The sequence below is a fragment of the Symphalangus syndactylus genome, chromosome 23, assembly GCF_028878055.3.
Source record: "Symphalangus syndactylus isolate Jambi chromosome 23, NHGRI_mSymSyn1-v2.1_pri, whole genome shotgun sequence".
In the NCBI taxonomy this organism is placed as follows: domain Eukaryota; kingdom Metazoa; phylum Chordata; class Mammalia; order Primates; family Hylobatidae; genus Symphalangus; species Symphalangus syndactylus.
Window position 1 is genome coordinate 35,111,098 of NC_072445.2, and position 23,112 is coordinate 35,134,209.

At 43.0% G+C, this 23,112-nt stretch overlaps 1 protein-coding gene across 1 annotated transcript; it reads left to right on the forward strand.

The window, feature by feature from the left end:
• The first annotated feature begins 78 nt into the window (after positions 1 to 78).
• LOC129472917 (general transcription factor II-I-like) lies at positions 79 to 19,645 on the forward strand. The gene is made up of 6 exons (XM_063632816.1): positions 79 to 389; positions 4,650 to 4,765; positions 6,101 to 6,167; positions 6,484 to 6,542; positions 17,267 to 17,450; positions 19,516 to 19,645. Exons 1-6 carry the CDS (start codon positions 346 to 348, stop codon positions 19,643 to 19,645), a joined length of 600 nt encoding a protein of 199 aa, XP_063488886.1. The 5' UTR covers positions 79 to 345.
• Positions 19,646 to 23,112: the final 3,467 nt, after the last annotated feature.

Consider the following 23,112-nt stretch of genomic DNA (forward strand, 5'->3'; position numbering starts at 1 on the left):
TTGGCGACGCCATGGAGGTGGGCCTTCGGCGACGTCACAGGCGCGGGCGTTCGGCGACGTCACTGGGGCGGTACGGTGCTTGCAGCTGGGCAGTCTTCTCAGCGTGTAGGCTGGTAACCACGACTTCTCCGCCAGGTCCTGTGTGTTGCTGGCTGGAGAAGGGTGGTTGAAAACTCAGACCAAGCACAGTGTTTATGTTGGTCAAAACTAGAAGACTATGTCCGGGCGTGGCCGAGGCTGGAGGATCCCTTCAGGCCAAGAGCAACCTAGCAATATGGCGCGACCGGATCTCTGTAGTCCTGCCTCAGCCCCCCAGCTACTTGAACCCCAAGGTTCGAGGCTCCAATGAGCTATGATCCCACCACAGCATTGCAGCCTGCCAGACTGAGGTAAACCCTGTCTAAAAAAAAAAAAAAAAAAAAAAAAAACTATCCAAGTGTGCAACAGAGAGGGACTGCTTAAATAAAACATGAGGCTGGCTGGGCCTGTAATCCCAGCATTTTGGGAGGCCGAGGCGGGAGGATGGATCGCTTGGGCTCAGGAGTTCGAGACCAGCCTGGGCAACATGACGAAACCCAGTCTCTACAAAAGATACAAAAATTAGCCAGGCGAGGTGTGCACCTGGCCAAATTTTTGTACCTTTTGTAGAGATGGGGATCTGGTTATGTTGCCCAGGCCCGTTTCGAACAACTGGGTTTAAGCGATCTTCTCACCTTGGCCATCAGAGTTGTTGGGATTGCAGGCATGAGGGACCACGCCCTGCTTGGGTTAGGCTATTTAATAACATAAAGTGCTCGTCCCGGCTCGTTGGCTGACGCCTGTAATCCCAGCACTTTGGGAGGCCGAGGCGGGTGGATCACCTGAGGTCAGGAGTTCGAGACTAGCCTGGCCATGGTGAAACCCAGTCTCTACAAAAAATACAAAAATTAGCCATATGTGGTGGTGCATGCCTGAAGTCCCAGCTACTAGGGAGGCTGATACAGGAGAATTGCTTGAACCCAGGAGGCGGAGGTTGCAGTGAGCCAAGATCCCACCACTGCACCCCAGCCTGGGCGACACAGCGAGACTCCAGTTTGACACCAGCCTGGGCGATGTAGTGAAACCCTATCTCTATAAAACAAACAAAAAACTGAGGTGTAAATGTGTCCACCTGTGGCCCTAGCTACTTAGGAGGCTGAGGCAGGAGGATCACTTGAGGCCAGGAGCTCAAGGCTGCAGTGAGCTATGATCATCCCAATTCTCTCCATCCTCAGCAATAGAATGAAAGCCTGTCTCTAGATAGCTAGCTAGCTAGATAATTGATACGTAGTTTTCTTTCTTTCTTTTTCTTTCTTCCTTTCTCCTTCCTTCCTTCCTTTGTTTTTTTTTTGAGACAGAGTCTTGTTCTGTCACCTAGGCTGGGGTGCAGATCTTGGCTCACTGGCTCACTGCAACCTCTTCCTCCTGGGTTCAAGCGATTCTGCTGCCTCAGCCTCCTGAGTAGCTGGGAATTATAGGCACATGCCACCATGCCCGGCTAACTTTTTGTATCTTTATAGAGATGGGGTTTCACCATATGGTCAGGCTGCTCTGGAGCTCCTGACCTCGTGATCTGCCCGCCTTAGCCTCCCAAAGCGCTGGGATTACAGGCATGAGCCACCTCGCCCAGCCGATATGTAGTTTTCTATCAGAAATTTTTTTCCTAGATTTGAACATGTTTTTCTAAAGTAGCATTCAACACATCAGCATTTTACAGTGTTATTAGTTGTTAATATGATTATGTTTTTCTGAAATACAGTATCCTTTACAAAAGCAGTTTTGTCTTTCAAAGCACATAGATAGGTCCTCAGGTGAATTTGTCTGATGTTGACGACCTTGGTACCCTTTTGTCCACTTGATCGGAACAGTTAGTCAGTAATTTCAGGTCACTATTGGCCTTAGAGGAAGAGCCCAAAGGCAACAAACAAGGGTGCTGGTGTCCAGTTGCCTTCTAGAAGCATTTTCACCTTCCCTTAAGGTTTCCCTTGATGAACATAGAAGTACTATGTGTAGAATTGACCCAGTGCTGCCCTGGAAACTGTATATTAGGCCAAATTTACATTTCTTACCTTTATGAGAGGCACCCTGGTAGGCTAGTGGAGTTACACACGAAGTCTGATCTCAGCTGCACTGCCCAGAAATGCAACATGGTCCAATCAAACAGCATTCTCTGAACCGGTTTCTTTAGCTGTAAAATAAGAATAACAAATATACTCATCTAAAAAGACAGCTTATTGTATCTGAGTGGTCTTTTATTTTCTATGAAACTTTAACACAGTATTTTCATTGCCATACCACGTTTAGTGTTTTATTTATTTTTTTTTTATTTATTTATTTTTGAGATAGAATCTGTTTTTGTTTTTGTGATGGAGTCTCACTGTTGTCACCCAGGCTGGACTGCAGTGGCATGATCTCGGCTCACTGCAACCTCTGTCTCCCAGGTTCAAGTGATTCTGCTGCCTCAGCCCCCTGAAAAGCTGGGATTACAGGTGCCCAACACCACACCCAGCTAATTTATTTATATATATATATATATATCAGTAGAGATGGGGTTACATCATGTTGCCCAGGCTGGTCTCAAACTCCTGACCTCAAGTGATCCACCCACCTCGGCCTCCCAAATTGCTGGGATTTTCGGCATGAGCCACTGAGCCCAGCTCATTTTTAAAAAAGGATTTCTTGACCAGTCTCGGTGGCTCACACTTGTAATCCCAACACTTTGGGAGGGAGAGGTGGGTGGATCAACTGAGGTCAGGAGTTCGAGACCAGCCTGACCAACATGGAGAAACCCTGTCTCTACTAAAAATACAAAATTAGTCAGGCATGGTGGTGCTTGCCTGTAATCCCAGCTACTTGGGCCTGGTAATTGAACCCCTCAGACCTGAGGATGAGAAACCTTGCCTCAGTTCTTCCCCAGGTGATCAGCCCAGGGGTAAGGAAGGAGAGACCGGAAAAGAGGACCCATGAGAAGGGCCCCCTCCTGGAGTTTGAGGCCCACTCCCTCCTGCCTTGGCCTCTCCTCTGTCTAGGACTCCTCCCTGCGCTGCCCCACTCCTGGAGACATGAGGCATGGGAGGCTGCGTTTAAGTACACGCCTCAGTGGCATCCCTAAGCCCAAAGTGGGCAGGCTTACCTGCAGGGGATCAGAGTAACATGGCAGGAAGGGAGGGTGAAGGCCACCCTGGAACCGCACCTCTCTGCCTCACATCACTCGGGTGCATTCCTCCCTCACCTCACTCAGGCAGCGGCATGAGTTCAATAGGAATGATGCCCTGCTCCCTCTGCTGCCTCTTTTTAGTCTTAGGGCTACCATAACACTTTCCCTTCCCCAGCACTGCCAACCTGGTGGGACATTGGGCTTCCCTTTCCCAGGGTCCTGCGGACAGGCCCATCCCGTATCATACCTGCAGAGAGACACTTTTTTCCCCAGATCAGCCAGGTTTCATGAGTTAAATGCAGACCTGAGTCATACCAAGCTGAGATTGGGGTACACACTCTCCTCTACTGAAAAGTAGTGAGGGATTCCAACTTGGTGAGAGGGAGAGTGGGGCAGAACCAGACCAGACAAGAGTGCTCACCTGGTAAAAGCCTGCTATCAAAGGCCTTGGTGAGTGCTGGGTGTGGTGGCTCACTCCTCAGCACTTTGGGAGGCTGAGATAGGTGGATCACTTGAGGCGAGGAGTTTGAGCCCAGCCTGGGGAACATGGCAGAATCCCATCTCTACTAAAAATACAAAAATTAGCTAGGCATGCTATGCTCCTGTAATCACTGCTACTCAGGAGGCTGAGGCAGGAGAATCGCTTGAACTGGGGAGGCAGAGGTCGAAGTGAGCCAAGATTGTGTCACTGCACTCCAGTCTGGGAGACAGAGTGAAACTGTGTCTCAAAAAAAAAAAAAAAGAAAAGAAAACGGCCTTGGCAGAAGGACCGGCCTGGCAGTGCCTTCCCTTGAGTTTCTCCCGGGTAGGCCCCTGCCATGAGGAGGCGCTTCCTTCTTCCTGTCCATGGCCCACAGCAAAGGAATGTGTGCTTCTAAGGGGTTTGGTGGGGCACTGTTGACAGAACTGGAAACCTTCTTCAGGTGGGTTTTTTTGTTGTTGTTGTTGTTGTTGTTGTTGTTGTTGTTGAGATGGAGCCTCGCTCTGTCACCCAGGGTGGGGTGCAGTGGCACAATCTTGGCTCACTGCAACCTCTGCCCCACCCTGGGTTCAAACAGTTCCCATGTCTCAGCCTCCTGAGTAGCTGAGATTATAGGCATGTGCCACCACGCCTGGCTAATTTTTGTATTTTTTTTAGAAATGGGGTTTCACCATGTTGGCAAGGCTGGTCTCGAATTCCTGATCTCAAGTGATCCACCCACCTCGGCCTCCCAAAGTGCTGGGATTACAGGCATAAGCTACCATGCCCAGCCCCTTCAGGTGGGTTTTGAGTCTTCACTACAATACTAGTTTCCCGTGGCTGCTGCAACAAATTACCGCACACTAAATGTCAGTGCTTTTTATAAGGTGAAACAGATTAGCTTGTGGGGCTTTTGTTGTGATGGTGATTTATTAGATTATTTAAAGACAGTAATGCTCAAGTGTTGTAAAATTATAAAAACAATCTTCACATTTCATAATTTTTTTTTTTCAGACAAAGTTTCACACTTGTTGTTCAGGCTAGAGTTGCAATCTCGGCTTACCACTACCTCTGCCTCCCAGATTCAAGAGATTCTCCTGCCTCAGCCTCCCAAGTAGCTGGGACTACAGGTGTGCGTCACCCCGCCCAGGTAGTTTTTGTACTTTAGTAGAGACGGTGTTTCACCATGTTGACCAGGATGGTCTTGATCTCTTGACCTCGTGATCTGCCTGCCTCAGACTCCCAAAGTGCTGGGATTACAGGTGTGAGCCACCCCTCAGCCCACATTTTATAACTTTAAAGCAGTATTAATGGTAATTGCCTTAGGGAAAGATACTTTTGTTGTGATATATAATATGATATTCAAGTATATTGTGCAGCAAAGGACATTAAACCTAAGTCAGCACTAATGTGTTATATGGTACACTTAAAACTTTAATACAAATATTAATGTTTAGCAAATTGACCTTAACACATAATGATAGCAAAAAAATGGAGCTGTTCTGATGATAGACCATTGGTTCTGTCTGATTTTAATACTCCCCATGCTCTTGACTTTTTCTTTTTTTCTTTGAAACAGTCTTGCTCTCTCACCCAGGCTGGAGTGCAGTGGTGCGATCTTAGCTCACTGCAGCCTCCACCACTCAGGTTCATGTGATCCTCCCACCACAGCCTCCCTAGTAGCTGGGACTACAGGCGATTGCCACCACGCCTGGCTAATTTTTATATTTTTAGTAGAGATGGGGTTCCACCATGTTGGCCAGGCTGGTCTCAAACTCCTGACCTCAGGTGATTCACCTGCCTCGGCCTCCCAAAGTGTTTGGGTTACAGGCATGAGCCACTGCACCTGGCTACCTCTTGACTTTTTATAGCTGTTATATTATTTTCATCTTAAGTAAATAAATGTTAGCTGAAATGATACAGTTCAGGAGAATCTTCTGCTTCTGTTACTAAAAAAAATTATTTTTATAAGTCCAATAAGGTTACGCTAATGTTTATGTTTGGAAAATATTACCTTTTCCGGCCAGGCCTGGTAGCTCATGCCTGTAATACCTCAGCACTTTGGGAGGCCGAGGTGGACGGATCTCCTGAAGTCAGGAGTTCAAGACCAGCCTGACCAACATGGTGAAACCCTGTCTCTACAAAAATACAAAAATTAGTAGGGCATGGTGGCAGGTGCCTGTAGTCCCAGCTACTTGGGAGGCTGAGACAGGAGAATGGCTTGGATCCAGGAGGTGACGGTTGCAGTGAGCTGAGATCCTGCCACCGCACTCCATCCTGGGTGACAGAGTGAGATGCCATCTCAAAAAAAAAGAAAAATACCTCTTCCATTTAGTACTATCTGTATTAAATAATATTAGCTGGTATGTTTTTCTGGCTTTGTAATGTGGTTCAGATTTCTGTAGAAATTCTGGCTGTATCTACATTGCCTTAAAGTAATGGGATATTTCGTTTGTTTTTTTCAGCTAGAGTTTCACTTTTGTCGCCCATGCTGGAGTATGATCCTGGCTCACTGCAATCTCTGCCTCCCAGGTTCAAGTGATTCTCCTAGCTCAGCCTCCATAGCAGCTGGGATGACAGGCACCTGCCACAACGCCTGGCTAATTTTTGTATGTTTAGTAGAGATGGGGTTTCACCATGTTGGCCAGGCTGGTCTTGAACTCCTGACTTCATGATCTATCTGCCTCAGCCTTCCAAAGTGTTGGGATTACAGGTGTGAGCCACCATGGCCAGCCTTTCTTTTCTTTTCAAAGCCACCCTTGGTGATGAAATGTAAAATATGCACCAGTGAATATTACTTTGCTGAATATTGCCTAGTGAATATTAAGTATTTATTCTCACCTTTCAGACATGAACTTATGAATTCAACACATGAAGACTTACAACTTGATAAACCAGCTTTAGGAGGTAGGTCTTCAGTCTTAAATCAGATTAGAAGATTATGTGAAATAATTATTTAATGCTTAACAATGATTTTTTCAATGGTATCTTTCACATGAAATAAGATCCCTCTTACTTTTAATTATGTTCCAGGACAGGAGAATTCATGTTATCAAAATTCTAATACTCTTTAGAACAATAAACTCATTTTCTTTTTATTAACCCCTTATAAATACATGTAAATGTTGCATTTATGGGTAGACATAACTAAAAGCACAATAGTTGTCCTACTTTTGACATGCAAGATTTATCTGGCATAATGCATTGAACAGTTTATTATTGAAGTCTACACTAGTCAACTGAACAAGCATTCATCAAATGTCCACGATACCCAGGACATAAGAAGGTTCCTTTTAGAGTACGGAGCCATGCATATCATCTCTTAATTGTTAGATGTGTTTTGAAAGAAATAGAAATATAATTGATTTTCTTACTTGTTTTGGCTCTGGAGTGGAGTGCAGACAAAAAAGAATGGAATCACACTGTTTAGATTTACTAAAATGGAAGGATTGCCAGCAAGATCATATCCCTAGTCTTCCCATAGCAAATGGCACCTGCTAACTGTTCACTGTTTTGTTTGTTTGTTTTTTTTTTTTTTTGAGATGACATTTTCCTCTGTTGCCCATGCTGGAGTGCAGTGGTATGATCTCAGCTCACTGCAGGCTCCACCTCCTGGGTTCAAGCAATTCTCCCTACCTCAGCCTCCCAAGTAGCTGGGATTACAGGCACCTGCCACCATGCCTGCCTAAGTTTTTTATTTGCAATAGAGTTTGGGTTTCACTATGTTGGCCAGGCTGGTCTGGAACTGCTGACCTCAGGTGATCTGCCCGCCTTGGCCTCCCAAAGTACTGGGATTATAGGCATGAGACAGCCTGTCCTGCCTGCTAGTGGTTCTTGAGCACACAGTTCTGCTTTTTCCTAGCTTTAACGAATGTCTGGTTCTTCCTTTTTTTGTGCAGTGTATGTCAGCATTGTTTCAGTAATAAATACAATCTGGATCTTAGAAATAATATTAGTCACAGGTGCCAGGTGCAGTGGCTCACGCCTGTAATCCCAGCACTTTGGGAGGCTGAGGCGGGTGGAGCACGAGGTCAGGAGATTGAGACCATCCTAGCTAACACGGTGAAACCCCTTCTCTACTAAAAAATACAAAAAATTAGCCAGGTGTGTGTAGTCCCAGCTACTCAGGAGGCTGAGGCAGGAGAATGGCGTGAACTCAGGAGGCGGAGCTTGCAGTGAGCCGAGATTGTGCCACTGCACTCCAGCCTGGGCGACAGAGCAAGACTCCATCTCAAAAAAAAAAAAAAAAATTAGTCACGGGAAAGAAAAATACTGCCATTTTATAATAATAATATTTAATAACCTAAGTTATTAAATCCATTAGATTTTGAAAACTTGTATTCCTGTGATTTCGATAGTGATGGAAGTATGGTATACCAGAATCACTAAATTATGAAAGATGGTGGATCAGCTTTTTGCAAAAAAATCTGGTAAGTCTGTTTTTTCCCCTTCAATTAAATTATATTACTGAGTAATGTTTTTTATAATGATGTTTTATTTAGGAAAGTAAATACAATGAGTAGTACTCAGCTCCAGTTTTCTCTTACTGTTTTGTTTTTGAGACAGAGTTTCGTTCATGTTACCCAGGCTGGAGTGCAGTGGCGTGGTCTCGGATCACTGCAACTTCCACCTCCCAGGTTCAAGCTATTGTCCTGCCTCAGCCTCCCAAGTAGGTGGGATTACTGGCACCTGCCACCATGCCCAGCTAATTTTTGTATTTTTAATAGAGATGGGGTTTCACCATGTTGGTCAGGCTGGTCTCAAACTCCTGATCTCAGGTGATCCACCCACCTCAGCCTCCCAACCTGCTGGGATTATAGGCCTGAACCACCACGCCCGGGCTCTCATACTGGTTTTTTTTTTTTTTTTTTCCGAGATGGAGTCCAGGCTGGAGTGCAATGGTGCAATCTTGGCTCACTGCAACCTCTACCTCCTGGGTTCAAGCAATTCTCTTGTGTCAGCCTCCTGAATAGCTGGGATCACAGGCGTGTACCACCACACCTAACTAATTTTTTTTTTTTTTGTATTTTTTGTAGAGATGGGGTTTCACCATGTTGGCCAGGCTGGTCTTAAACTCCTGACCTCAGGTGATCCACCGGCCTTGGCCTTCCAGAGTGCTGAGATTACAGGTGAGAGCCACCGAACTCAGCCAGGAGTGGATTATTTTTATGGTTCACCTTTTAGACCATAGAGAATAACTTCCTGATGTTGCCATGGCATTTGTAAACTGCCATGGCGTTGGTGGGAGTGTAGCAGTGAGGATGACCAGAGGTCACTTTCATCGTTATCTTGGTTTTGGCTGGCTTTTTTACTGCAACTCATTTTATCAGCAAGGTCTTTATGACCTGTGTATTGTGCTGACCTCCTCCATCACCCTGTGACTTAGAAAAACTTAACCATCTGGGAATGCAGCTCAGTAGGTCTCAGCCTCATTTTACCCAGCTCCTATTTAAAATCGAGTTGCTGTCATTCAAATGCCTACGACAGTATTGCTGCTTTCTTTAAGGTTCCTGAAAGGGAGAGAGGAAATATTAGATTTTTCATGGCTGTGAACCACTGCAAGTATTGAGGAAATATTTACTACTTCCAGCCTCATAATCCTGCAGTCATTTGGCACCTGTGAGTCAGGTGCCGGGGGGAACTGCCCCATACATTCTGGAGCATTCAATCTGGTGGGGAAAGGTGTAGTAAGTAGGAGATATTTACTACATAAGGTGTTAAGGTCTGGGATAGAATTAAGTAGAATAAAGGGATGGGGAGGCAGGGGGTGTGGTTGGGGCAGCCTTGATGATACGTGAGGAGCACATTCTGCAGTGGGCCTCACCTCTTTCTGAAACTTCCACTTTTTTCACTCTCAACTTCAACAATTGGTTCTTTTTTATTTTATAGAAAGTTTGTTAGAATTAGGTTTATATATTTTCTTGTTGAATTAACAGAATAATTTTATTTAACATCACTCTCTAGTGTGACTGAAAGCCTCTAATCCTTTACTGTTATTTGTTTATGGGCATATTTGTTTTTACAGCTATGATAATTATTTTATTTTGTGTGGTTTCTCAAAAACACGTGTTTCTTATATCAAAGAGTTTGTATACTAGAGTCTTTCAGATTTGGTGCTAATAACATTAAGTAAGAATTTAAGACAAGTCTTGAGATGTTAGAGGAAAGCCAGTCTAAGAACAAATAAATTAATTATTAATTTATTTATTTTGAGTTGACATTTAAGTTGAGGTGTGGAGGTGGAGGAGACAGTTGGATAAATGAGTTTAGAAGTAAGGAGAAAGATCTGGGAATAGATATAATTTTGGATTTTATAGTGGTGTTTTGATAGCAATTGTTGATATCGCCAAAATAATTCATCAATGAGCTCCCTGACAGCTCCCCGACCTTTCTTTTTAAAGAAACAGGGTTGGCCGGGTACGGTGGCCCATGCCTGTAATCCCAGCATTTTGGAAGGCGGATCACCTGAGGTTGGGAGTTTGAGACCAGCCTGACCAACATGGAGAAACCCCATCTCTACTAAAAATACAAAATTAGCTGGGTGTGGTGGTATGTGCCTATAATCCCAGCTACTCGGGAGGCTGAGGCAGGCGAACTGCTTGAGCCCAGCAGCCGGAGGTTGCAGTGAGCCGAGATCACACCATTACACTCCAGCCTGGGCAATAAGAGTGAAACTCCATCTCAAAAAAAAAAAAAAGAAGAAACAGGGTCTTCTTATGTTGTCTGGGCTGGACTAGAACTCCTATGCTCACGTTATTCTCCTGCCTCAGTCTCCAAGTAGCTGGGGCTACAGGCACATGCCAGCATGTCCAGCCTTGAGCCACTCCCACCCATCATGTTGCAAAATATTTAAATGTTACATACAGAGGTGCGAGGGAGATGTGCATATAAGCAGCACCATGTAAATTGCTTGAATCTCTTTTTTAGAGTTCTGTTTGGATGTGGCTTCAGAGCAGGGATTAGTCAATTCATTTTTACTTTTTTTTCTTTTTCTTTTTCTTTTTTTTTGAGGTGGATTCTCACTCTGTCACCAGGCTGGAGTGCAGTGGCAAAATCTCAGCTCACTTCAGCCTCTGCCTCCTGGATTCTCTTGCCTCAGCCCCCTGAGTAGCTGGGATTACAGGTGCCTGCCACCATACCCGGCTGATTTTTTGTTTGTTTGTTTGTTTGTTTTTTGTATTTTGGGTAGAGACAGGCTTTCACCATGTTGACCAGGCTGGTCTCGAAATCCTGACTCATGTGATCCACCTGCCTCAGCCTCCCACAGTGCTGGGATTACAGGTATGAGTCACAGCACCCGCCTGTTTTATTTTACATTTTTAAATCACAATTTTTATACCTATTCAAAAGTAGAGAAAATAGTACAATGACCACTAAAATACCCATTCCTCAATTTCTGTGATCTTTAAGATTGTCTCACATTTTGTTCTATTCCTTTACCACCCTTTGCAGGAATATTGCAAAGCACATCAGTCATCACATAATTTTATCTGTTCAGTGTGCATCCCCGAACAGCATTTACGTATTCCTACACAGCCAGTATCTCATCACATCTGACAAAATTGACAATGATTTTTTTGGTGTCAGCTCATATGCAGCCCTTAGTTGAGTTTCCTCACTCTTTTCTTTTTCTTTTTCTTTTTTTTTTTTTTGAGACAGAGTCTTCTACTATCACCCAGGCTGGAGTACAATGGCGTAATCTCGGCTCACTGCAGCCTCTGCCCCTGTGCTCCAGCGATTCTCCTGCCTCAGCCTCCTGAGTAGCTGGGATTACAGGCACATGCCACCACGCCTGGGTAATTTTTCTATTTTTAGTAGAGACGGGGTTTCGCCATATTGGCCAGGCTGGTCTTGAACTCCTGACCTCAGGTGATCCTCCCACCTCGGCCTCCCAAAGTGCTGGGATTACAGGCATGAGCCACCACACCTAGCCAAGTTTCTCACTCTTACATTGACAGTATCTCATTTTCTCATTATCTGAAAAATTTTGCTTTAAATCTGGATCCAAAAAATCTTCATGTGCTAACTTTGGTTGTTATGCTTCTTGTAATCTAAACTGGCCTCTGCTTACTTTTTTTATTTCCCATTCCATGAATTCTGTGTGCAAAGTTTTATATATATATATATCTTGCTCACGAGGTTGAAGGGGGTAAAGAACATTGATCTTGTTGTTTCAGTGTAGATGAAAGTTTAGCCTGAAATGTGCCAGTTTGCAGCAGCAAATGGAGGAGGGTTATTAGAGTCATGAACAGTTCGTAGCAAAAGGCTGCTTCCAAACAGTATTTGCAGGCCGGGTGCAGTGGCTCATGCCTGTAATCCCAGCCCGTTAGGAGGCAGAGATGGGTGGGTCACTTGAGGTTAGGAATTTGAGACCAGCCTGGCCAACATAGTGAAACCCCGACTCTACTGAAAAGTACAAAAGTTAGCCAGGCATGGTGGTGGGCACCTGTAATTTTAGCTACTCAGGAGGCTGAGGCAGGAGAATCACTTGAACCCAGGAGGCAGAGGTTGGAATGAACCAAGATCATGCTACTGCACTCCAATCTGGGTGACGGAGCAAGACTCCATCTCGAAAAAGAAAAGAAATAGTATTTAGGTTGTATTCTTTATTGTCTATAATGATTTTCTTTCTCTCTCTTCTTCCTAAGGATATTGAAAAATAGAGTTCAATCTTTTAAGATCTTAGAGTTATTTTGTCTTGGGACCAGGGCACTTAAATTTGCCAAAATCAGGCTGTTAATGATGGGTAATATTTATTTATTTGTTTGTTTGTTTATTTATTTATTTTTGAGATGGAGTCTCGCTCTGTCACCCAGACTGGAGTGCAGTGGCGCGATCTCTGCTCACTGCAAGCTCTGCCTCCCAGGTTCATGCCATTCTCCTGCCTCAGCTTTCTGAGTAGCTGGAACTACAGGTGCCCGCCACCACACCCAGCTAATTTTTTGTATTTGTAGGAGAGATGGGGTTTCACCGTGTTAGCCAAGATGGTCTCAATCTCCTGACCTCATGATCCGCCCGCCTCGGCCTCCCAAAGTGTTGGGATTACAGGCATGAGCCACTGTGCTTGGCTATTCTTATTATTATTATTTTAGTTTTTAAAATTTTTATTTCTCAGCCTTGGGATTCTGATACATAAAAATGCAAGTATCTTCAAAGATAGAAAACATACACAGTTATCATTAAAATGGGAGAACTCAGAATACACAATCATGGAGCAGTGCCCTCCACCAGCCCCCCAGCTAACTACAGCTGCAAGCATGATTCTCATGCTCTCTTGTACCTAGTGTTCAACTAGTGACACAGCTTCTTCACTCATGGGAAAGGGCCATCAGCAAATGGCACTTAAGCATGGGGGCTTGAGAAAGATCCCACACACTCGAGGCCGTGTTGGAGACGTTTCATGAAAGGATTAGGTGGGTTACCCCTGGCTTTCTGCCCCAGAGTTTATCAAGACTGATATTAAAGTAAATGCATTGTAAGCCACACATACAAGTTGTGGAGTGAAATAAACTGAGTGATTTTTTTGTTTGTCCTGTTTTATAGACTTTAATTAAATTGTGGCCTTGGATTGGGGGTAGGATTTTGTGATTATTGTTATTTTTATTATACTTGAAGTTCTGGGGTACATGTGCAGAACGTGCAGTTTTGTTACATAGCTATACACACGTGCCATGGTTGTTTGCTGCACCCATCAACCCCTCATCTACATTAGGTATTTCTCCTAATGCTATCCCTTCTTTAGCCCCCAACCCCCTGACAGGCCCCGATGTGTGATGTTCCCCTCCCTATGTCCATGTGTTCTCATTGTTCAACTCCCACTTATGAGTGAGAACATGCAGTTTTTGATTTTCTGTTCTTGTGTTAGTTTGCTAAGAATGATGGTTTCCAGCCTCATCCATGTTCCTGCAAAGGACATGAACTCATCCTTTTTTATGCCTGCATAGTATTCCATGGTGTATATGTGCCACATTTTCTTTATCTAGTCTATCATTGATGAACTTTTGGGCTAGTTCCAAGTTTTTGCTATTGTGAATAGTGCCACAATGAACATACTTGCGTATGTGTCTTTATAGTAGAATGATTTATAATCCTTTAGGTATATGCCCAGTAATGGGATTGCTGGAACAAATGGTATTTCTGGTTCTAGATCCTTGAGGAATCGCTACACTGTCTTTCACAATGGTTAACCTAATTTACACTCCCAACAACTGTGTAAAAGTGTTCCTATTTCTCCACATCCCCTCCAGCATCTTCTGTTTACTGACTTTTTAATGATCACCATTCTAACTGGAGTGGTTTTGATTTGCATTTCTCTAATGACCATTGATCATGAGCTTTTTTTTCATATGTTCTTTAGCTGCATGAATGTCTTCTTTTGAGAAGTGTCTGTTCATATCCTTTGCCCACTTTTGATGGGGTTGTTTTTTTCTTGTAAATTTGTTTAAGTTCTTTGTAGATTCTGGAAATTAGCCCTTTGTCAGATAGACAGATTGCACAAGTTTTGTCCCATTCTGTGGTTTGTCCCATTCTGTAGGTTGCTTGTTCACTCTGTTGATAGTTTCTTTTGCTGTGCTGTGCTCTTTAGTTTAATTAGATCCCATTTGTCAATTTTGGCTTTTGTTGCCATTGCTTTTGGTGTTTTAGTCATGAAGTCTTTGCCCATGCCTATGCCCTGAATGGTATTGCCTAGGTTTTCTTCTAGGGTTTTTATGGTTTTAGGTCTTACATTTAAGTCTTTAATCCATCTTGGGCTAATTTTTGTATAAGGTGTAAGGAAGGGGTCCAGTTTCAGTTTCTGCATATGGCTCAAGCAGTTTTCCCAACACCATTTATTAAATAGGGAATTCTTTCCCCATTGCTTGTTTTTGTCAGGTTTGTCAAAGATCAGATGGTTGTAGATGTGTGATGTCATTTCTGAGGCCTCTGTTCTATTCTATTGGTCTATATATAAGTTTTAGTACCAGTACCATGCTGTTTCGGTTACTGTAGCCTTGTAGCATAGTTTGAAGTCAGGTAGCGTGATACCTCCAGCTTTGTGCTTTTTGCTTAGGATTGTCTTGCCTATGTTGGCTCTTTTTTAGTTCCATATGAAATTTAAAGTAGTTTTTTCCAATTCTGTCAAGAAAGTCAATGGTAGCTTGATAGGGATAGCATTGAATCTATAAATTACTTTGGGCAGTATGGCCATTTTTACAATATTGATTCTTCCTATCCATGAGCATGGAATGTTTTTCCACTTATTTGTGTCTTCTCTTATTTCTTTGGGCAGTGGTTTGTAGTTCTCCTTGAAGAGGTCCTTCACATCCCTTGTAAGTTGTATTCCTAGGCATTTTAGTCTCTTTGTAACAGTTGTGAATGGTAGTTCACTCATGATTTGGCTCTCTGTCTATTATTGGTGTATAGGGATGCTTGTGATTTATGCACATTGATTTGTATCCTGAGACTTTGCTGAAGTTGATTATCAGCTTAAGGCGATTTGGGACTGAGATGATGGGGTTTTCTAAATAAACAATCATGTCATCTGGAAACAGAAATTTGACTTCGTCTCTTCCAAATTGAATACCCTTTATTTCTTTCTCTTGCCTGATTACCCTGGCCAGAACTTCCAATACTATGTTGAATAGGAGTGGTGAGAGAGGGCATCTTTGTCTTGTGCCAGTTTTCAAAGGGAATGCTTCCAGTTTTTGCACATTCAGCATGATGTTGGCTGTGGGTTTGTCATAAATAGCTCTTATTATTTTGAGATATGTTTCATCAATATCTAGTTTATTGAGAGTTTTTGGCATGGAGGGTGTTGAAATTTGTCGAAGGCCTTTTCTGCATCTGTTGAGATAGTCCTGTGGTTTTTATCATTGGTTCTGTTTATGTGATGGATTACATTTGTTCATTTGTGTATGTTGAACCAGGCTTGCATCCCAGGTATGAAGCTGACTTGATTGTGGTGGATAAGCTTTTTGATGTGTTGCTGGATTTGATTTGTCAGTATTTTATTTTATTTTTATTTTATTTATTTTTTTTAAGATGGAGTCTCGCTCTGTCGCCCAGGCTGGAGTGCAGTGGCGCAATCTCGGCTCACTGCAAGCTCTGCCTCCTGGGTTCACGCCATTCTCCTGCCTCAGCCTCTCTGAGTAGATGGGACTACAGGCGCCCACCACCACGCCCGGCTAATTTTTTGTATTTTTAGTGGAGACGGGGTTTCACCGTGGTCTCGATCTCCTGACCTCGTGATCCGCCCGCCTCGGCCTCCCAAAGTGCTGGGATTACAAGCGTGAGCCACCGTGCCCGGCCGTCAGTATTTTATTGAGGATTTTCACATCGATGTTCATCAGGGATATTGGCCTGAAATTTTCTTTTTTGTTGTGTCTCTGCCAGGTTTTATCTGGGTGATGCTGGCCTCATAAAATGAGTTAGGGAAGAGTCCCTCTTTTTCTATTGTTTAGAATAGTTTCAGAAGGAATGGTACCAGCTCCACTTTGTACTTCTGCTGGAATTCAGCTGTGAATCTGTCTGGTCCTGGACTTCTTTTGGTTGGTAGGCTATTAATTACTGCCTCAATTTCAGGACTTGTTACTGGTCTGTTCAGGGATTTGACTTCTTCCCGGTTTAGACTTGGGAGGGTGTATGTGTCCAGGAATTTATCCATTTCTTCTAGATTTTCTAGTTTATTTGCATAGAGGTGTTTATTGTATTCCCTGATGGTAGTTGGTATTTCTGTGGGATCAGTGTTGATAGCCCCTTTTTCATTTTTTTTATTGCATCTATTTGATTCTTGTCTTTTCTTCTTTGTTATTCTGGCTAGTGGTCTATCTATTTTGTTGATCTTTTCAAAAAATCAGCTCCTGGATTCATTGAATTTTTGAAGGGATTTTCTTGTCTCCTTCAGTTCTGCTCTGATCTTAGTTATTTCTTGTCTTCTGTTAGCTTTTGAATTTGTTTCTTCTTGCTTCTCTAGTTCTTTTAATTTTGATGTTAGGGTGTCAGTTTTAAATCTTTCCTGCTTTCTCTTATGGGCCTTGAGTGTTATAAATTTCTCTCTAAACACTGTTTTAAATATGTCCCAGAGTTTCTGGTATGTCGTGTCTTTGTTCTCATTGGTTTTGAAGAACATTTTTATTTCTGCCTTAATTTTCTTATTTACTCACTAGTCATTCAGGAGCCAGTTGTTCAGTTTCCATGTAGTTGTGTGGTTTTGAGTGAGTTTCTTAATCCTGAGTTCTAATTTAATTGCACTGTGGTCTGAGAGACTGTTTGTTATTATTTCCGTTATTTTGCATTTGCTGAGGAGTGTTTTACTTCCAATTATGTGATCAATTTTAGAATAAGTGCGATGAAGTGCTGAGAAGAATGTATATTCTGTGGATTTGGGTGGAGAGTTCTCTAGATGTCTATTAGGTCTGCTTTGTCGAGAACTGAGTTCAAGTCCTTAATATCCTTGTTAATTTTCTGTCTCGTTGATCTGTCTAATGATGGGTCATTTGTAGTTGCCTTTGCTTTAAGTCTGTTTCAATAGTTAGTAAATATGTTTCTAGAGTTTTTCCAATTAAAAAAAATTGACCTGCACCTTGCTTTGGATTGTACTAAAATCTGATTTCAACACAAATATAATCTTCTGAATTACTTTGGTTTTTCAGCTGAAGCCTTGGGGAGCACTGAAGCCAAGGCTGTACGATACCAAAAATTTGAAACACATGTGAATGAGCTGAATGTGGAAGGACTACCAGAAAACATGCCTTTCAGAAGCCCCTCATTGCATGGAATCCCAAGGCTTGAAAACATCTTTCAAGTGGGCAATCGAATTAAGTTTGTTATTAAGAGGTAAGATGATAATCTGCAGAAACAAATCCATTGTCTTCCCTAAGGAAAGATTAATTTGACCAAGATGGGCCTTTTGTTCCCCTCTCATCATGACTTCTTTATATTAAAATTAACATTTAGATTCATTTATTGAACAAACATTTATTTAGTATAAGCATCAGATGTACAAAATTGGTTCTAGCAAGAACCCTGTCCTTGGGAGGCTTAATACTCAGAAAAATTCAATGAAGAGTTATTGAGCATTTTTTGGGGAGAAGGCAAGGATGGCACACCCAGATCAGTCACTTGTGCATCCAGAAGGGAGGCAGTGTGTTTCAAATATGAGTAAAGGCAGAGAGGAGTCAAATATGCTCACATATTCACATACATTGCCCATTCTGTGTGGAGTGTGGAGTGAGGAGTGCCATGTGGGCGTGGTGGGATTGCTTAGATAGACTTTTGTGGCCAAATGGAGGAAGGCCTTGGCTCCTACAAAAGCAGTGGCAGTCATTAAATGGTCACATAGCAGTTTCCTCTTAAAATAATTTGGATCTGCCCTTTAGAAAAGTTATTCTGGCTTGATTTTGAAGGGTAACACATGAGTAGTTTGAGTGTTGGGGGGTAGGAAAAGAAAGCCTCTCTCTACTCATGGAAGGAATGTTGAAGTGGGTAGAGTCTTGCTTACTGATTGAGGTTGTGTATCTGTGTATATTCTTTGAGAGTGCGTTATAAGGGAGAGGAAAGTTTTAAGATGATACAGCAAGCTGCTTCTGGCTTGCTGTGGGACAGTTCATCTAAGATTCAGAAATATAATTGGGCTGGTTTGGGGGAAAAGTGACTTTTGCATATTTATCTTACAAAAAAGATGACTTTGGAGACATCTAGGTGGTCTCACCTGAATGTCTGAAAATTGCTATTTTCAAAATTCAAGTCACCAAAATGATTTTTTTCACTGTAAAATGAAGGCAGAATGGATTATGTTTAAAAATTGGCCGAGTGCAGTGGCTCATGCTTGTAATCCCAGCACTTTGGGAGGCTGAGGCAGGTGGATTACCTGAGGCCAGGAGTTCAAGACCAGTCTGGCCAACATGGCAAAACCCTGTGTCTACTAAAAGTACAAAAATCAGCCAGGTGTGGTAGTGTGAACTTGCCGTCCCAGTTACTCGGGAGGCTGAGGCAGGGGAATAGCTTGAACCTGGGAGGCGGAGGTTGCAGTGAGTCAAGATCGTGCCACTGCACTCCAGCCTGGACGACAGAATGAGACTGCATCTCAGATAATAATAATAATATTTGGCAGTGCAAAGCTGTGTGAGAAAGACCTATAAATATCTTCTAAATGTTTTATTATAATATTAATATCAACTGTTTTTCACAGACCAAAACTTCTTACTCACAATACAACTGAAGTTACTCAGCCAAGAACAAATACAACAAGTAAAATAGTTGTGAAATCCTTTTTAAAAGCACAGATTAATCTTGAAGCTTTTAAAAATTAATCTTTTACATGATGGAACTGCTCCTTCCTTCACCTCCCCAAAAAGTCTTTTGCAGAAGCTCAATATAGGCACTCTGTGATTTATCAATGTGAACAGATGCAGTGTAGGGATAACCCAAGGTTTTTTTTTTTCTTTGTTTTTTTGATACAGAGTCTCACTCTGTCACCCAGGCTGGAGTGCAGTGGTGTGATCTCAGCTCACTGCAACCAGTCTCAAGCAATTCTCCTGCCTCAGCCTTCCGAGTAGCTGGGATTACAGGCTAAGTTAGCCATGCCTGGTTAAGTTTTTTATTTTGTGTAGAGACGAGTTTTCACCATATTGGCCAGGCTGGATTCAGGTGATCCTTCTGCCTGAGCCTCCCAAAGTGCTGGGATTACATATGTGAGTCACCACACCTGGCATTAAGCTTTGAATTTTGACCAGTGGTATCCAAGAGAAATACAACGTGTGCTGCAAAGGCAAGCCACATACATAATTTTATATTTTCGAGTTCAACCTGAAATCATTGTAAATACACAATGAAGTATTTCACGTTCTTCATTTGCGTATATTCTTTTTGTTGACAATTGGTGTGTCTTTCATACTCACAGCATATTTCAGTTTGAAGTAGCAACATTTCAGCTGTTCAGGGATAGCAGTTACTATTTGCCTTTAGACCTTAATGTTTATTCATGTGTGCCCTGTTCCTATTCTGGCCTGCACACAAATATCACAGCCTAACAGAAAAAGATCCAATAAGTCTCTGTTGAACACATAATGTTATTTTCTTTTTGTGGGGAATGAAGTTTTGCTCTTATTGCCCAGACTAGAGTACAATGGTGCGATCTCAGCTGACCGCTACCTCCGCCTCCCAGGTTCAAGTGGTCCTCCTGCCTCAGCCTTCTGAGTAGCTGGGATTCTAGGTGCATGCCACCATGCCTGACTAAATTTTGTATTTTTAGTAGAGATGGGGTTTTGCCATGTTGGCCAGGCTGGTCTCGGACCCCTGTCCTCAAGTGATCCGCCCACCTCGGCCTCCCAAATTGTTAGGATTACAGGCGTGAGCCACCGTGCCCAGCCTAGTTTCTTTATTAGAGTTCTAAGTGTACCTTTCTTTCCCATCTTTTTGTTTGCCATTGTGCATTGTCAGAGTAAGTGACCATAATTTGTAGATCATCCATTACCTTAGGAACTTATGTTGCCAGGAACTAATAAATGGCCATTTAGTATGAAGTTTTGTATTGTCAGGAAATAAGTGTCGGGAATCAAATATGAATTATGTGTGTATATTAGGTGTTAACAAATTTGTGCAGTTAATCATTCTCATGAATGCTAAGGTGAATACATGTTCTCAAGTTGGGTTAATGGGTATATCCTAAAATACTGCTCCTTCAGCTTTCACAGTACCTTGGGGCAATTACTTAAGGTCAGTCAGTGTGCCAAATAGATTTTGTGTGGATTATGGCATGGAAAGTGGTTGAGAAATTCTGTAGTAGGGTAAGAAAATTATCCTTGTCCAAGAGTTCTGCAATGGAGAAGACAAAACTCAGTGCTTAACTCATAGGTTAAGCATGGTTTTCGTTTTTTTGTGTGTGTGTTTTTTTTGAGACAGAGTCTCGCTTTGTCACCCAGGCTGGAGTGCAGTGGCATGATTTCAGCTCACTGCAACATTTGCCTCCCGGGTTCAAGCAATTCTCCTGCCTCATCCTCCTGAGTAGCTGGGATTACGGGTGCATGCCACCATGCCTGGCCAATTTTTGTATTTTTAGAAGAAATGGGATTTCACCATGTTGGCCAGGTTGGTCTCAAACTCCTGACCTTGTGATCCACCCACTTCGGCCTCCCGAAATGTTGGGATTACAGGTGTGAACCACCACACCTTGCCCTCAGCATGCTTTCAATTTAGCCGAAGATTCAAAGCATTGGTGAAGAATTGAAGATTGGAAGTTACACATTTCTTGCTAAGGGAAGTAATAGAGACAGAAAAATATTCCTGGAGGTAGATCTTCAGTTTGCATTAGTCTGAAGATATGAAACCTGTAGAAAACTTCATTTCTGAAGACAAAGCTCAAATTCGAGGTTGTGAGGAGTGCAGTCACCATTTTTGTTAGGGGCAGTTGTGACAGTTATTGCAGAAAGTGAGAATGCAAAACCTGTACTATATAAAGAATGTGCAAGTGTCGTAGAAGACACTGCAAGGATTGGGTGCTGGAGCAGTCAGTGCTGGACTTGCCATCATCACCAGAGTACAGCAGGTGTCACCAGAAGGAGAATCTCCACTCTTGCCATCACTAACAACACTTGACTCTGTCCCACTCATAAAAGATCTTGGAAGGAATTAAAGGTGCTTGGTGGTTCCTCATTTTAACATAACCTTACTTGGCCTGACTGGGGACCATGCGTCAGTGTTTGGACAGGACAATTAAAATCACAGAGCACATGAGAAAAGAATTTTGTGGCCATCAGAAATGTCTCCTTAAACACACCATGGGTGCACTGTGTCCTCATCTTGGTGAAACGTAGATGTCATACGTGAGAAGTCGGTGGAGCCAGGCACATGATGGAGCCTCGAAGAGTAGGAGGTGGCACCTGGCTGTGTGAGGAGGGCGTGAAGTCCTCCATTGGAGGAACAGATGCCAGCAAAGGAGGTGAGGATGGGCAGAAGAGGAGGCTGAGCAGCAAGTGAATAGAAGGGCTCGACCTCAGAGGAGGAGAGTCCCATGTCTTTATTGGTAGTGTTCTAATGTGTTCATACTGGAGTTATTTTCTGTGGCTGAATTGTTCAACTACTGAAATGGGTGTGGGGTGGGGAACAACTCCTACTAAACCTTTGAGATGCTGAGTTTTCTTTTAAAGTAAAGGAAATATTATAAGATTTTCTGAAACTGCCAACCTTTAGCAATATTTTCAGACCTTCTCCAACATTTTCCTTTGTCAGCAATCAGAGATGACCACACTGAGGCGAATCTTCCACTCCCCTTACCCTTTTCCCTTTGTCTCTCTTTCCCTCCTTTCTTCATCCAGTAACTCCAGTTAGCCTCCATTGTCTCCAAGCTGCCTTTCGTCCTCATCCACAACTCCTCCACACAAGCTCTGAACACCTGTCCATGTAAGTGACATCCTGTATGCCTTTATTTTTATTTTATTTTATTTTTGAGAGTCTTGCTCTGTTGCCCAGGCTGGAGTGCAATGGTATGATCTCGGCTTTCTGCAGCCTCTGCCTCCCAGGTTCAAGGGATTCTCATGCCTCAGCCTCACAAGTAGCTAGGACTACAGGTATGCACCACCACGCACACCTGATTTTTGTAGTTTTTGGTAGAGATGGGGTTTCACCATGTTGGCCAGGCTGGTCTTGAACTCCTGACTGCAGGTGACCACCCACCTCAGCCTCCCAAAGTGCTGGGATTACAGGTGTGAGCCACGGTGCCTGGCACTGATTTACTATTTATAAGAACATGAGCTTACTACTTGTATAACATTTATCCCTGTATTTTAGTTGGAAGTTGCTGAGGTGGTATGAGGTTTGGTGACTACATCTGGCCTCTCAGGGAAATGGCCAAGTTGTTCAGATTTTCAACTGTATTATATGAAGTTGTTTGTCAGCTTCATTGCTTATTACTGTGAAATAAGTTATAAAGGGAATTTTTTTTATAAAAAGAAATAGATTCAGGCTGAGCGTGGTAGCTCATGCCTGTAATCCTAGCATTTTGGGAGGCCAAAGTAGGTGGATTACCTGAGCTCAGGAGTTTGAGACAGCCCTCAGCAACATGGTGAAGCCCCGTCTCTACTAAAATACAAAAAAAATAAATAAATAAACTGGGAATGGTGGTGGGTGCCTATAGTCCCAGCTACTGGGGAGGCTGAGGCATGAGAATTGCTTGATCCTGGGAGGTGGAGGTTGCAGTGAGCTAACATTGCGCCACTGCCAGCCTGGGTGACAGAGCAAGACTCTCTCTCCAAAAAAAAAAAAAAAATGAGAAATAGATTTACTCAGGGGAGAGAATCCATTGTTCCATTGTTAGTAAAACATGTCTAGTACCACATGCTTTTTGGTTTCCTAATAACCTATCAAACTACAGGGTTTTTGGCTTTGTAATATATTCAGTTCCACATTTATTCATTCAAGAATTGCAGACATTTTATATCCCCATTATATGCCAAGTACTGGGTGGGGACAATAGGTGACAGAGATGAACAAATCCCTGATC